This window comes from Taudactylus pleione, unplaced genomic scaffold, assembly GCF_031769625.1.
Source record: "Taudactylus pleione unplaced genomic scaffold, aTauple2 ptg000109l, whole genome shotgun sequence".
Taxonomy (NCBI): domain Eukaryota; kingdom Metazoa; phylum Chordata; class Amphibia; order Anura; family Myobatrachidae; genus Taudactylus; species Taudactylus pleione.
In genome coordinates, this window is record NW_028284511.1 from 11,834,006 (window position 1) to 11,849,961 (window position 15,956).

The 15,956-nt window shown below is 43.6% G+C and overlaps 2 protein-coding genes across 2 annotated transcripts in view; one reads left to right on the top strand and one right to left on the bottom strand.

Moving 5' to 3' along the window:
- The window catches only part of LOC148525274 (lamin tail domain-containing protein 2-like), a 263,190-nt gene that overhangs the window by 18,195 nt on the left and 229,039 nt on the right, over positions 1 to 15,956 (top strand). The gene's annotated exons all lie outside the window — the stretch shown is intronic.
- The window catches only part of RASSF7 (Ras association domain family member 7), a 77,568-nt gene that overhangs the window by 4,518 nt on the left and 57,094 nt on the right, over positions 1 to 15,956 (bottom strand). The window contains exons 2-3 of the mRNA XM_088471017.1: positions 7,493 to 7,688; positions 5,299 to 6,194 (exon numbers count right to left, since the gene is read on the bottom strand). Of these exons, the coding sequence (XP_088327143.1) occupies positions 5,299 to 6,194; positions 7,493 to 7,595 (999 nt within the window). The 5' untranslated portion in view covers positions 7,596 to 7,688. The remainder of the gene's footprint in view (positions 1 to 5,298; positions 6,195 to 7,492; positions 7,689 to 15,956) is intronic.

Here is a 15,956-nt window from a genome sequence, read left to right on the forward strand (position 1 = left end):
TCTTTTTGAATATGATGCCACAAGCGTCATAGGCAAACGCAAGGGGGGTTTCCATCTGCCTGGAAACCCCCCTCCCCAGCACACACCATGATCACAATAGAAATAGTAATATAATAGAATGTTACTAGCGCTGCATGTTCTTCTCAGTATCACAAATAAAATGATTAGCACCACCTGTGGAATTTTTAAAATGTGTCAGCCAGTAATAAATATACCTTTGCACCAATAGGACATGTGGAAAACATGCACTATTAGGGGTGCACTGCTATAGACCATCAATAGGGTTAATTATTAATACTGTATAATTATACACTATCCAGTACATAAGGAGACCAATATGTACATATATATGTCCAGGGCAGTGCTAGGTTCTTCTGCCGCTCCCCCAGACTTGCTCCAATGCTCTGGAATGATGCCCACACCTGAAGAAAAACATTCTGCTCAGACAGGATGGACCTACTGCCGCATCTAATAGCTTACTGTTATCGCTGGTCCTGTATATGCTGGAGTTATGCAATACAATATACTTTGTAACATATTAAAGCTGGATAAGTACTAATTCTGCCCTCTTCATGGACTGGCAACACTCGCTTTAAAATCAAGCATTCTAGTCATGGTGGTTCCGAGCTTCTTCCATTTACGGATGATGGAGGCCACTGTGCTCATTGGGACCTTCAAAGCAGCAGATATTTTTCTGTACCCTTCCCCAAATTTGTGCCTCGAGACAATCCTGTCTCGGAGGTCTACAGACAATTCCTTGGACTTCATGCTTGGTTTGTGCTCGGACATGCACTGTCAAGTGTGGGACCTTTATATAGGTAGGTGTATGCCTTTCAAAATCATATCCAATCAACTGAAGGTACCACAGGTAGGACTGTAGGAACATCTCAAGGATGTTCAGTGTAACAGGATGCACCTATGCTCAATTTTGAGGACAAAAATGAATTTATTCCATTTTGGAATAAGGCTGTAACAAGTTTCCGGATGCACTGTATATTTTAAGGACTGTAAAGGTAAAATTACATTTTAGAATGTTAAGCGGACATTCCACTATTGATAAAGTGCATTCCTCCCCCAACCACCAGCCCCCCTCCACACACACACACACCTCATTAGTGTCCGGGGATCTGATACAGGTCAAAGGGCCAGGGCATCCCTGGTTATGTATAAATCAACTAATCCACACTGCATTTCTGCAAAGCAAGCCAGTCTAGCTGTCTGTCACTTCCTGTCTGCTTGCTTAGAGAAACACCTCCCTCATAACTTGAAAACTTGCTGCAGAGGAGTGAACTACCTCGTGGTGATGAAATCCTATGGGGCTGCAAACATAAGTCTGATAGGAGGCTACTGTAAGTGTGGCATATGCCCACACCTTTGTGCCCTGCGAGCCGACTCACAGCTACTTAACCTGACCCCATGTTGTCGGACAGATTAAAAGGGGGTGCACGGTGCCCACGGGCACCCTCTCTCAGGTGCCCCTTTCTCCCGGCCAGATCATACAGCTACAATGTGCAGTCCTGTACATTTTATAAGGCCCGGACGATATTAGAAAGGGCAGGCCGAAGGAGTGGGGGCGGGCTGTTAAATGCACTGTTAAGTGCCCGGGGCTCCCTGAAGATTATTCAGGCCCTGCATAGTGTGAAGCATTAATACTCCAGTTATTTCATGTATATTATTCAACTTTTTTAATATTAATGTCACATAGTAATTTTTGCAAGAACAAGTAAAGCCACTGTTTACAACACAATAGGCTCTACATAAGCATCTGTCCATAAGGCAAACCACAATATTAAATTATATTTACAGTTCAATTTAAAACCAAATTAAATGTACTTATGTCTATTAAACTTTTTTGGATTTCAGAAGTGCCTGATTGACAAATGCCCAGCACAGAGTTGAGATGCATATTTATTTCACGCTTCTTAATACATTATATTATTCAAATGTATTGTCTGCTGGGTATCGTAGAGAAAACCGCTGTCATCCTGTATTCTGCATATGGGGCCAGGTTTAAGGAACAGGAACTGCATAGTCTATGCCATGTGTAATGTAACATAAAAAAACCTCTTTAGTAAGCTGCAATATTGCAGTCCGTGGAGAGCAGTAAAAGAGTCCAGAACATAAAAGTATCCTGAATTTGTTGCGATTTACATTTATTGAATATCCTTTATTACAAAAAAAAAAAAAAAAACATGTTAGGAAATAGGAATATGTACGTCAATCAGGATAAATAACCTGATATTGCTGCACAAGCTTGGCAAAACAATCAGCAACCCATATCAAACAGGACTGAAAATGCTGGTGGTTAGTGATTAACTAAGCTCACTGGCTGATCAATTCTGCTATAGGCTACTGTGCGGCTTGGTTGCAGGTTTCACAGCCCAAGTTACCAGATTTGCCCATAAATGTGCAGCTTTAAACAAGGTGCAATAGGGTGTTTACAGGAAATAAAACACAACCAAAAGGTGTAGGTGTATATGCAAGTATGTATAATATATATATATATATATAAAAATAAAAGTTACTGACAGGCTTTAGACACTTTAGCAAGCACTGAAATGCTATAATTATATATATATATATATATATATATATATATATATAGGAATTAGTACAGTTATGCAGTGGTGCTGCAATGTTTTTTAAGTTGGGGGGCCAAACTCAGTGAAGGGAGGAGGGGGCGTTTGGGTCCAAGGGTGAAGAGAGAGAAAGTACTAAGGGGGAGCGGAGGGGTAAAAGGGGAAGAATATATCAAATAGGAGGGTAGAATGGCTCAGGGCTGGTCCCAGAAGAGTGGCCAGCCCACAGTTACTAACCACTTTAGGGGGGGTCGGTTCTAGCTGGAGCGGGGGAGAAGGTGGAGCAGCTGCAAAGGGGAATATCTCTGTACCCGGCCACGTGGTAACCCTCTCTACCACCTAGTACATATACTGGTGCCTCTCAAATATTTTTAATGGGGGGGGGGGGTTAGTCACTTTCAGAGGTTGTGGGAGAGAGATCGAAAGATATCTCCTGCATGGTGCCATTAGTACATCGCTACAATACATACAATACATACAATAATGCAGAAACTGCAGTTTGTACATCATTTTATGTAAAAAAATAATTAAAGACGGCTTGATGCATAGGCCCCTTAGACAGTAATCTCAACTGGGGAAGAAACAGATATACTCTGAAAAGTGCTGTGTAATATCCATGTTGGTGCTGTGTAAATAAAGATATAATCCAGATTAAGAAAGAGCTTTAGTTATTAAATATTCCACTAGAGGGCACCATTGAGATTTAAAAAGTGAAATGTAGGTTTGAGAAGGCGCCTTTACTGTAAAACTCTAAAAACAAACAGTCTCAGTTATAAATAATTTGGATATTGTGGTTATTTTTGTTTTACTTTTAGTACGGATTATTGATATAATGATTAAATGTATTTTTTTTTTTTAAATATAGGCATATTCATTTCCATTTAATATTCCTTCAACTGCAGTGTGGTGGGCATAAAGGTGATGTACATATTAAACATTTGTTGTCTGTGAATTATCTACTTCATATCTTGGAACACAATGGAAAAAAAAATATTTATAAAATCTAATTAACTTTGAAAAGATTTTATTAAAAAAAAAAAAAAAAAAAACACAAATAAACCACAGAATGTATGCATATCTAGTGTAAACTACACAAGATCAAATTCCACAAAAGTCATGTTTAGTGTTGGGAAACAACACATATCGTCCTGTTAAAAAGTAACCTGAATCATATAAAATAGTTGTCAAGTGCGGACTCATAAAACTTCTGGAATAGCCAAGTGTACCCAATTATATAATGGCTTTGTTCTATTATTCGTGTTAGATTCCTCCGAATATAATACATAGCCACCAATGCCAGGGAAAAGCACTACTTGGCACAGCCACCAATACCAGCTAGTGATTGTACCTGACCTTGGTGGCAATAGAGTAGTGTAGAGATGCTGAGGAGTTCTGCCCAGCTATAACATGGGAAGCAGCATATCAGTCATACAGATGTGTCCTCGTACAGCTTTTGCAGCAGTCGCACCAAACAGCTCCTCTTGGCGCGCCAAGTCCCGTGAAACTCTGCTAGCGCCGGGCGTCTTTTTTTTTTACGAAAATGCGCCTAAGTCGCAATGTGCTATACTAGGATGCAGCGGTAGACTGTAGTGAATAATATGTGACACTTGTATATCTGTATGCTGATTCTGACACTCAGTCGCATTCAAAGTGCTACAGTGCAACCAAGTTCCGTCAAGTCCATGGCCAACTTCCGTTTACAGACTCACTTGCACACAGATATAAAAGTGTCACATATCAAATTACTCAGCGCAGTCTCATGGTGCGTTCTAGTACAAAATATTGCAATTTAGGCACCTTTTTTTGTTGAAAATGCATCAAACGATAGCAGTTGCATGAAACCTGGCGGCTCACGCCAGGCAAGTGGCGCCACATGGCGTATTGAGGATAGATGTAGGAGCACAGATCTGTATGGCTACTATGGGGTCAATCCTAAAACATGCGATCTACTCACGGGTCCAAGTCATCGCGACAGCGGCCGTGATTGACGGCCGCCCGGATTCGCCTAAAAGTGCTCGCTGCCCCATAGGGCTCCGACCAAATTTAGGCGAAGTCGGGCATGGATCCGGCAGCGAAGGGTGCGAGGTGCTGGTCCGTTGCAACGGGAACTCGCACCCTTCGCATGTAATAGGATTGACCCCTATAACTGGCAAACTTTAATTGAATAAAATTAAAGTGGTGCTATATAAATATTTAATTTCTCAAGGATCATTTCTAGGTGTGTAGAGGAGGGGTATATAGGTAACTGTGTGTTTTCTAATAATCTAATATTTTTTTTGTGCTAAAAACCATTATAGTGATATCAATTCTGAATATAGTTCTTGTGGTAGACGTTATGTTATCGCCCAACCCTAGTACACCACTTTGTAAAACAAGCTCCTGTGTGTCTTAGTGATCTTTCTAGTGTGTTACTGTAGAGGACATTACAATATTTGAAGGTCACAGTTTCATTTGCTAAATCCATTAACAAATCATTTAAGCACAACTTTTTATTTTGTGTTCTCTTTAAGAACATGCTCTTATTTTGCATAATTATAGTACAGGCTGTGTCTATCAGCAGCAGCTGACAAAAAGAAAAACCAGCATCCTCCAAAAGTTTAAGAGGTCTACTCAGCTCTTTTTAGCATTACACGCTAAGGAATAGCATTATAGTAAAGTAGTTTTGATTTCACATGCCTAGCCCAAGCCTGGTTTTTCTACAAGTGAGCACTAAGCCTACCTCTATGTTCCTCCTGGCCTCCTCACAAGCCCTGTCCACATTAGACAGGTTGCTCTCCAGTTCTTGGCTCTGTCCGTTCTTGGCCTCCAGTTCCTTTCTCATTTTGGTCACCATTTCTTCAATTTCAGTCCGACTAGGTTCTCCTGAAAGTCTCTTTGTGGCCTCTTTCTGGATTTCCTGCTCAAGGGATTCTGTCCTTTCACTCAACTCTTTAATTTTAAGGGTGTAATCTTCCATTGTTGCTCTTAAGTTTCTAATTTTTTCCTGTCTTTTTTGCTCCTCTGCCCTTTCTCTTTCCAGTTCATCTAACCAAAATATTTCCTCTTCCAGCTCAGCATCATTTCGACGAATAAGTTGATTCAAAAAAGCCACCTCCTCCTCTTCCTCCTCATGAGGTCCACCAGCCCTGCCTCTTTCCCATGTTTGGAAGTCTTTGCCTAAGGAGACATTTTGCATTTCCAAAGTCTTCAGTTGCTCTTGTTGCTGTAGTACCATCTTAAACATTTCCTCTTTGCTAGGTGGTCTATGGGCACCATCTTTAACAAGTTTACCATTCTGCTGCTTCTGCTTGTGCTTGAGCAAAATGTCACTTGAACTCATAGGTCCTAGATTAAAAGTCAAAGACTTTTTAGGTTCCTTCGACCTTGTGACCTCCGTGCTAAGTGTCCGGGGGTTCAGAGGCAGGCTGGACCTTACAAAGTTTCTCTCTGGAGGAGGGTGAGCACTGTCGGAGGATGGTCGTTCAGCTAAACTAGGTCCGGTGCGCCTCAATATGAAATGGACATCATTGGCGTACTGTCCACTCTTGGCCAAGAACTCCAGAGGTCTCTCATGAGGCAGAAGCTGCCTCTCTTTGTCCCGCAGCGTTTGGATAAGCACATAACGTCCTGTTTGACCTGTAAGAGCAATAATTAATTAGAATTATTCACAAATAATGAGAAAAAGTCCTGCAAAGATTCCCGGCAGCCAACTACTTTAACATTTCTAGAGAAGGGTTTAGAGGTGGAATATTTTATGTTAGTTAGGGGTAAAATGATCTTAAAACAGTTCAGAAATTTTCCACCATTTTAATGAGTTGATGACACATAATGCTTGGAGAGCAGTATCTTACCTAGATGGAGAAAAGCATAGAGCAGTGTTGGCTAACCTTGACACTCCAGCTGTTATGGAACTACATAACCCAGCATGCACTGCTACAGTTTTGCTATTAGGGCATGCTGGGATATATAGTTCCACAACAGCTGGAGTGTCAAGGTTAGCCAACACTGGCATAGAGCATACAGAGACTTCTTAACATACCAGATGGCAGAATATGGATGAGATGAAGTATGGCGAGTCTCCGTGTAATCCATGCACTGGGCAATAAATGTATTGTGGCACAGACAATGTAAGGCATGTATCTGCATAAATAACAGTATTAACAGAAAGTGAAAAGGGATCTAAGGTTCTATATTACCAATGTAGAATCTATGCAAAATTGGATCCTTCTTCACTCTCTGGTAAAACCTTGTTGTCTGTGCATTCAGCTACATAAACTCATGGCTGTGATGGAATAGTGTGTTCTCACCCAAACTCTGGTTTTCCAAAAATTACAATTACAGGAAATGTAAGAACTTACGTTCAAGTAGCACTAACTTTATCAAGTAAAGATTGCTGTAAATGGTTAGGGGATGGAATCCCGGTGGTCAGAATACAGACAGTAGCATCCCAACGCATGCAAGTACCCTAACTATCCCCCTAAACCATACCCACCATCCCTGCAGCCTTACCCTATCCCTTAGTGCCTAACCCTAATACTTATCGTCGGAATGTCAGCGCTCGGGATTCCGGCGTCAGTATTTTGACTGCCAGCATCCCGACCACCGGGATGCCGACTATATCCCCTCTAAATACCACATATTGCAAAATTATTTATTATAAACATCGTAAAATATAAACAAATCAATATGGTTCTAGTTAAAGAACGATCACATGTAAGACACTGCCTAAACTTCAGGCTCATGTTTTAGTTTGCATTGTTTGCAGATGAGCGTTAACTAAAAAAAGATCCATCTTGATAAGAAAATATATCGAATTTTGAAAGCCAAACTTGTTATTCTAATTTCATGTAAGTTTATACATTCTAAACTAATTTAAGTCTAATTATCTTATTAAATGCTTCCCATTGACAAATAATAATACAACATCCATTTACCTATAGCCTGGGCCAGCGCAATGACCACATCCTGACAGGATGTTCGCTCATTGACCCCACAAACGACTCTCTGTACCCCATCCACCCACACTTTTAACTCCATGCTGAAGACAATGATTTGGAGTGCAGGAGAAGACTGGTTGAAGTGGATGTCTGCTGCTTAGTATCTCCTCATCACAATTCACAAGGTGTAATCCTAGAGACAAGACAATAAATAAAAATAATTAAGTCATAGAAATTAAGGAAAATCTATAAGACATGGGAGAGTTTAGAACATCCTTGCTGACACTTATTTTACCGGAGGGGACATCCAGATGTGAGGGAGTGTTATTACGCAGGGCCAAGATGATGTGATTCACAACAAACCAAGTCCTCAAGCCCCCTGACTGCCTACTTCACTAGGGAAGTAGACAGGATCTGGGATGCTGGTCTACTCTCCCAAGAGAGCTGTCCTTAATTCTGAAGTCTCCTCCTGGAGAGTAGACCAGTATGATTTACTCTGACCTTCAAAATTTATGTCTTCTGTGTTCCAATACCTCAGAGTTTTTATAGTTTTTTTTTGTTTTGTTTTTTAATAAAACTTGTCATCTGCACAGACTGGAGGCAAACATGTTATGCAGTCTTGACCAATAATAAACAAAATTAAGCCTATCAATTCACTAAGAATTGGCAATATCCCAGAGATGCATCATGACCATATTCAGACCAATATTTAAGAATATCATAGTGTTGAACCTTACAAAATAAATGTGTGTGTATTTTATGGTAAACAATTAAAATACAATAAAAAATTTCGTAGCAATTTGGTCACATTACTATTGTAATAAAGTACCTTTTTTGGTAAGGGGCAGTTTCCTGAATCCTGGTTGAGAATACAAAATGGCTGTCTGCACTGTGTAGACTGGATAAGCACATTAATGAAGCTTGCTTGAGCAGCTCTGCGTGCTAGTCCAGAAGACCATATTCATTGTAACATGAAAACAGCCAAATACAAGGATTGGAATGTCAAAATACCAGCAGAGTTACAGGTGCAATGACAGAGAGGAGCGTTTTTATAAACAAAATAGCCTCAGAAGCAGTAGAAGTGAAGATGGCCGCCACTCCCCAAAATGGGAGGAGATGCATGTGAGTCAGGACCTAAAAATCCCAAGACATGACATGCAAATCAAGTAAAGGTGTATTTATATCCACACATGTACACCACACGATTTCTCACTGTACAGATCATTATCAGGGAAAACATTCAGTCATTCCATGATCACTGAATGTTTCTCATTACCAGCCATGTGTTTGCATAAGGTGTTTTCTCCACAGGACTGAACATAAAGGTTACACTATTGTACATTGCTAAGACATGCACGTGGAAGGTAACACTATTCACACAGGAATAATGTACAGCAAAAGTATAACAGTGAATCTGCCACAGTCACTGGAAGGTATGACACAGGGCCGTAACTAGGGCAGTGCGACCAGTGCCATGGCACAGGGCACCACAGGGCAGGGGGTGCTGTTTGAGCCTGTCAATTTTCCTGTTTATTATCATTCTCTTCTTTTATCACGAGCATCTCCTGGCCTCCCCCATCTCTTCCCTGTCCCTTCCCCATGAGGCCATGGCTCTATTTCAGGTGCACTATCTTAAGCTGGCCACACACTAGACCAACTTACATCCAACCAGCCAACTTGTTGATTGGTTGGAATGAAAATCTGGCAACGTATGGGAGTAAATGATGATCAGCAATTTGCTCCTAAATGCCAGAAAACAGATGAAAATGGTCGTTCAGACAAGTTTGTTAAATGTTTGATAAACTATTTGTTCAAACAACAGTTGTGGCCCATTTTCCAGCGTTTGGTAGCAAATTGCTGATTGTATACCTTACCAGATTTTTATTCCAACCAATCAACTAGTTGGCTGGTTGGACAGATAATCTTTAGATGTGTGGCCAGCTTTACTGTATGTCCCTATTTAAAAAATGGGGGGGTGGGGGTGGCAATGCTCTTTCTGGCACAGGGCACCAAAAAGTCTAGCTACGGCTCTGGTATGACAGATGGTATTCTGAGTATCCATAAACATGTACTGAGTGTAAACTGTACATCCAGCCAAATACATATTCCGCTCACAAAATGAAGGAAACTCTAATTTGTACATCAAAATGAAAACTGATCACTTATAGCCCACGGTCACGACAACAGCATCTCGGCAACCATCTACATGTGCTGAAGTGGTTAGCAAGCTTTAGAGATCAGACAATGGGATTATATTCAAACAACGGATATCAGTCACTGAGCTGTTTATATTCATGACAGATACGGATGGTCATCAATAACTATTGTTCCAACAGCCAACACCAGAGGTTTAACTGCATTTATATTGCTAATTGCTTAAGTAGTGTAGGTACTGTGGATGTTTACTTAAAGGGGGTCATATACTTAATATATTCTTTATTTCATTGTGTCTGCACCAAATTGCAGGTTAACATCACAGTCTGTATATTTGTGCAATGTCTCCCCCCCACCCAAAAAAAACAAAACACAAAAGGAGCTCTCAGACTGGTCTATAGTTTTGTAGATCTTTTTCCCCTAGTGCACAGGTTCTCAAACTCAGTCCTCAGGACCCCAAACAGTGCATGTTTTCCAGGTCTCCTCACAGAACCACAAGTGAAATAATTGGCTCCACCTGTGGATCTTTTAAAATGTGTCAGTGAGTAATGAGTACACCTGTGCACCTGCTGGGTGACCTGCAAAACGTGAACTGTGTGGGGTCCTGGGGACAGAGTTTGAGAACCACTGCCCTAGTGTATGCAACACCTGCTCAACTTATTTGTTACATCATCCAAAACTCTATTATTGATGAGAACTGAAGAGTTGGGAATCGGGATACAGTTTAAATGGGTTGCGCGCTCATGATCCCAGCGGGCAGAATCCCAACGCAGGCATCCTGACAGGGTCACAATCCCGACAAAAGGAGGTAAGTAAGTATACTCCGCTACCCCTAACCCTCCACTCCAGTGCCTAAACCTAACCTCCCTCCACCACAACCTAACAGTAACCCTCCCGTCCGTAGCCTATCCCAAGTATTGCTATTTCACCTATCGACATTCTGAGAATGTCGACATTATTGTGAATGTTGACATGGTCGAGCTTCTGACTATTCTCGTTTAAATTACGTACCATCCAAATAAGTACATCAGTCACAATAGATGCACATCTTTATAACTACAGCTCCTACAGATAGTAAGCTTACAAGCATGGTGGTTTTACCACCTTCTTTTTTTTCAGTTTGTTAGGATTCAGTCTTGTTTTATTACTGTATTTTTACTAGGGGTAAGCGGGTTCGGATTTCTGAAATCCGAACCCCCCCCCCCCCCGAGCCCCCCCGATCCGAGTCAGGCTCGACTTTTCCCGCCTGACTCGGATCTGAAATCGAGGCAAAACGTCATCATCCCGCCTTCCGGGTCTCGGATCCTATATAAGGTACCCGCGTCGGTGCCATTTTCTCACTCGGCTGTGGACAGTGAAGAGGGAGGGTGGGAGTTAGGGCTGGCTGGGCTGTGTAGTGTAGTGTAGTGTAGTGTAGTGCAGAGTAGTGTTGTGCTGTGCTGTGCTGCGCTGTGCTGCTGTTGTCCACTACTTCGAAGTCCATAGGGGCTGGCTGTGTTGTGCTGTGCTGTGCTGCTGTTGTTAATAGGGGCTGTGTACACTACTTCAAAGTCCATAGGGGCTGGCTGGACTGTGTTGTGCAGTCAGTTCTCCATAGGGGCTGTGTCCACTCCAAAGTCCTGTGCAGTGTCCCAGTCCTAAAGGGGTGCTGTAGTGTTGTGTAGGGGGTGCTCTGTCCATCAGGGGTGCTCCCCCCAAGTGATATTTTTTCTGTGTTTGTGAATTGTGTGCGCAGTAGCCGCACGTGCATCAACAAAGTAGTGCCAAGCGTGCGCCTGTGTCATAAGTAAAGGGCTGGCTGGCTTGACCGTTAAAGGGTGCTGTAACCCCCAAAGTACACTCCAAACCAAATAACAAAATATTTTTTCTGTGTTTGTGAATTGTGTGCGCAGTAGCCGCACATGCATCAACAAAGTAGTGCCAAGCGTGCGCGTGTGTCATAAGTAAAGGGCCGGCTGGCTTGACCGTTAAAGGGTGCTGTAACCCCCAAAGTACACTCCAGTCCAAACCAAAAAAAATATATATTTTCTGTGTTTGTGAATTGTGTGCGCAGTAGCCGCACGTGCATCAACAAAGGAGCAGCGCCAAGCGTGCGCCTGTGTCCCATAAGTAAAGAGCCGGCAGGCTCATTTCTTAAAGGGTGGTGTAACCCACAAAGCGCACTACTCTCCAGCAAAAATAAAAAAATATTATTTTCTGTGTTTGTGTGCGCCTTAGCCGCACGTATATATCAAATCGATATAACATAAATGGAGGACCAAACTTTCTCGAATAAAAATAAAATAGAGAAAGATCAAGAACCACTTCCTCTTAGTGCTGAAGCTGCTGCCACTAGTCATGACATAGACGATAACATGCCATCAACGTCGTCTGCCAAGGCCGATGCCCAATGTCATAGTAGAAGCCACATACAATCCCAAATGACAAAGTTCAGGAAAATGACCTTAAAAAAAACATTTAAATCATCTGAAGAGAAACGTAAACTTGCCAATATGCCATTTATGACACGGAGTGGCAAGGAACGGCTAAGGTCTTTCCCTATGTTCATGACTAGTGGTTCAGCTTCACATGACGATGGAAGCCCTCCTCCCACTAAAAAAATCAAACGAGTTAAGCTGGCAAAAGCACAGCGAAGAACTGTGCGTTCTAAGAAGATATCACAAATCCCCAAGGAGAGTCCAAGTGTGGTGGCGGTTGCGATGCCTGACCTTCCCAGCACTGGACGGGAAGAGGTGGCTCTTTCCACCATTTGCACACCCCCTGCAAGTGCTGAAAGGAGCACCCACAGTCCACTTGCTGATATGCAAATTGAAGATGTCACTGTTGAAGTACAACAGGATGAGGATACTGGTGTAGCTGGCGCTGAGGAGGAAGTTGGCGAGGAGGATTCTGATGGTGATGTGGTTTGTTTAAATCAGGCTCCGGGGGAGACAGTTGTTTTCCGTGGGATGAAAAAGCCCATCACGGTCATGCCTGGGCAGAAGACCAAACATTCCACCTCTTTGGTCTGGCAATATTTCTATCCAAATCCGAACAACAGCTGTCTTGCCATATGTACCTTATGTAAAGGTGGAATAAGTAGGGGTAGGGATGTTAACCACCTAGGAACATCCTCCCTTATACGGCACCTGCAGCGCGTTGATAATAAGTTACTGTCAAGTTCAGAAACTTTGGCTAAGACCGTAAGCAGTCCAGGGACACCTAAATCCCGTTGTATCCAAGCGCCTGCAAACCACACCGTCAACTCCCTCCTCGTCAATTTCCTCCTTAGTCAGGATTGGAAGTAGTCCTGCAGGCCATGTCACTGGCATGACTGACTCTCCTATCCGGGATTCCTCTGGAGGATCCTGCATTGCTACGCCTACTGCTGCCGCTGCTGCTGGGAGTCGTTCATCATCCCAGAGAGGAAGTAGGAACACCACTACTTTTACTAAACAATTGACCCTCCAACAGTCCTTAGCGAGGAGGATGAAGTACGACAGCAGTCATCCTGAAGCAAAACGTATAACTGAGGCCTTGACTGCTATGTTGGTGTTAGACGTGCGTCCGGTATCCGCCATTAGTGCAGTGGGATTTAGACAATTGATGGAGGTAGTGTGTCCCCGGTTCCAAATCCCGTCTAGATTCCACTTCACTAGGCAGGCGATACCGAGACTGTACAGAAACGTCAGAAAAAGTGTCCTCAGTGTCCTGAAAAATGCCGTTGTACCCAATGTCCACTTAACCACGGACATGTGGACAAGTGGAACAGGGCAGACTAAGGACTATATGACTGTGACAGCCCACTGGGTAGATGTATCACCTTACGCAGCAACAGCAGCAGCGTCACCAGTCGCAGCATCTCAGAAACGCCAGCTCGTTCCAAGGCAGGCTACGCTGTGTATCACCGGTTTCAGTAAGAGGCACACCGCCGACAACCTCTTAGAGAAACTGAGGGAAATAATCGCCCAGTGGCTTACCCCACTTAGACTCTCCTGGGGATTTGTGATATCTGACAACGCCACCAATATTGTGGTGCAGAATTTTCTGAAAAGCGACAGGGGCGTGCAGGAGACGCTTTGGGTGGCCGAAAAATTTCTGGCCACTTTCGCCATTCAGCGACTGCGTGCCGAAGACTGGAGCACCAGCAAACACTCTTGAACCTTCCCCGCCATCACCTGAAGCAAGAGGTTGTGACGCGGTGGAACTCAACCCTCTATATGCTTCAGAGGATGGAGGAGCAGCAAAAGGCCATTCAAGCCTATACATCCACCTATGACATAGGCAAAGGAGGGGGTATGCACCTGACTCAAGCACAGTGGAGAATGATTTCCGTGTTGTGCAAGGTTCTCCAGCCCTTCGAACTTGCCACACATGAAGTCAGTTCAGACACTGCCAGCTTGAGTCAGGTCATTCCCCTCATCAGGCTTTTGCAGAAGCAGCTGGAGAAAGTGAAGGAGGACCTAAGACGGAGCGATTCCGCTCGGCATATGGGACTTGTGGATGAAGCCCTTCATTCGCTTTGCCAGGATTCCAGGGTGGTCAATCTGTTGAAATCAGACCACTACATTTTCTCCACCGTGCTCGATCCTAGGTTTAAAGCCTATGTGGTGTCTCTCTTTCCGGCCGACACAAGCCTGCAGAGGTGCAAAGACCTGCTGGTGAACACACTGTCAGCTGAAGCGGAACGTGACACGTCAACAGCTCCTTCTTCATTTTCTCCCGCAACTGGGGCTGCCAGGAAAAAACGTAGGTATCCTAAACAACCCGCTGGCGGTGATGCAGGGCAGGCAGGACCAAGTTTGGACATCTGGTCCGGACTGAAGGACCTGGCAACAATATCTGACATGTCTACTGTCACTGCATATGATACTGTCACCATTGACAGAATGGTGGAGGATTACATCGGTGACAGCATCCAAGTAGGCATGTCAGACAGTCCATACCTGTACTGGTAGAAAAAAGAGGCAATTTGGAGGCCCCAGTACAAACTGGCTCTATTTTACCTGAGTTGCCCCCCCTCCAGTGTGTACTCCGAAAGAGTGTTTAGTGCAGCCGGGAACCTTGTCAGCGAAAGGCGTAGGAGGTTGCTTCCACAGAATGTGGAGAAGATGATGTTCATCAAAATGAATTATCAGCTCTTCCAGGGAGACCAGCCTCCAGAACGTACAGAGGGACCTGTGGTGGTGGATTCAAGTGGGGACGAGTTAATACTTTGTGAGGATGAGGATGTACACACTGAAGAGGGTGAGGAATCGGTGGATGAGGAGGATGAGGATGACATCTTGCCTCCGTAGAGCCAGTTTGTGCAGGGACACATTAATTGCCAGCTTGTTTTGTGGGGGCCCAAACGAACCAATCATTTCAGCCACAGTTGTGTGGCAGACCCTGGCGCTGAAATGATTGGTTTGTTAAAGTGTGCATGTCCTGTTTATACAGCATAAGGGTGAGTGGGAGGGCCCAAGGACAATTCCATCTTGCACCTCTTTTTTTTCTTTGCATTATGTACAGTTTGGGGCCTAGTTTTTCAAACTGCCATCCTGTCTGCCCCTGCAGTATCACGCCTAGATGGGTCACGTGTTTGTGCCGCCCACTCGTGTCGCTTAGCATAGTCATCCAGCTACCTCGGTGCAACCTTTTGGACATAAAAACACTTTTGTGAGGTGTGAGGTGTTCAGAATAGACTGGAAATGAGTGTAAATTAAGGTTATTGAGGTTAATAATAGCATAGGAGCAGAAAAACCTACAAATTCGGTGATTTTAGCGGTTTTTATGCTTTTTTTCAAAAAAATACAGATCCAAAACACAAAACCCAGAACCCAAAACACAGAAGGGTGGTTTTGGCAAAACCAATCCAGATCCAAAACACGAAGAAAGATCCAGATCCAAAACCAAAACACAAAACACGAAAAGTGGCCGGTGCACACCCCTAATTTTTACACAACTGTAAATCACTGCAGAGTATGATAACTGTATATAAAAGGTTTATAAATCGCCCAGCCTGAAAAGCAGCAAAGATTTCTACTGCTGAAAGTGCAATGGACAAAATATCCCCTTCATGGAGCGGAATCAGTATGTAATACCAACGGCCGCATGGCCGGCGGTTCTAATCTCAACAGCGGCAGCTCGGCAGGGGTGAAGATCCCGATCGTTAATTTGGGTAAGTATCGCTAACCCTACTCCCTACCCTAACCCTCCTTTAGGGGTGCCTAACCCCCCTCCTCCCCAAGTGCCTAAACCTAAACCCCCCTTCCCCGCAGCCTAAACCCATGTCTCCCGGAGGGGGTGCCTAACCCTATCCCCCCCCTTCTCCTAGCCTAAACCTAAC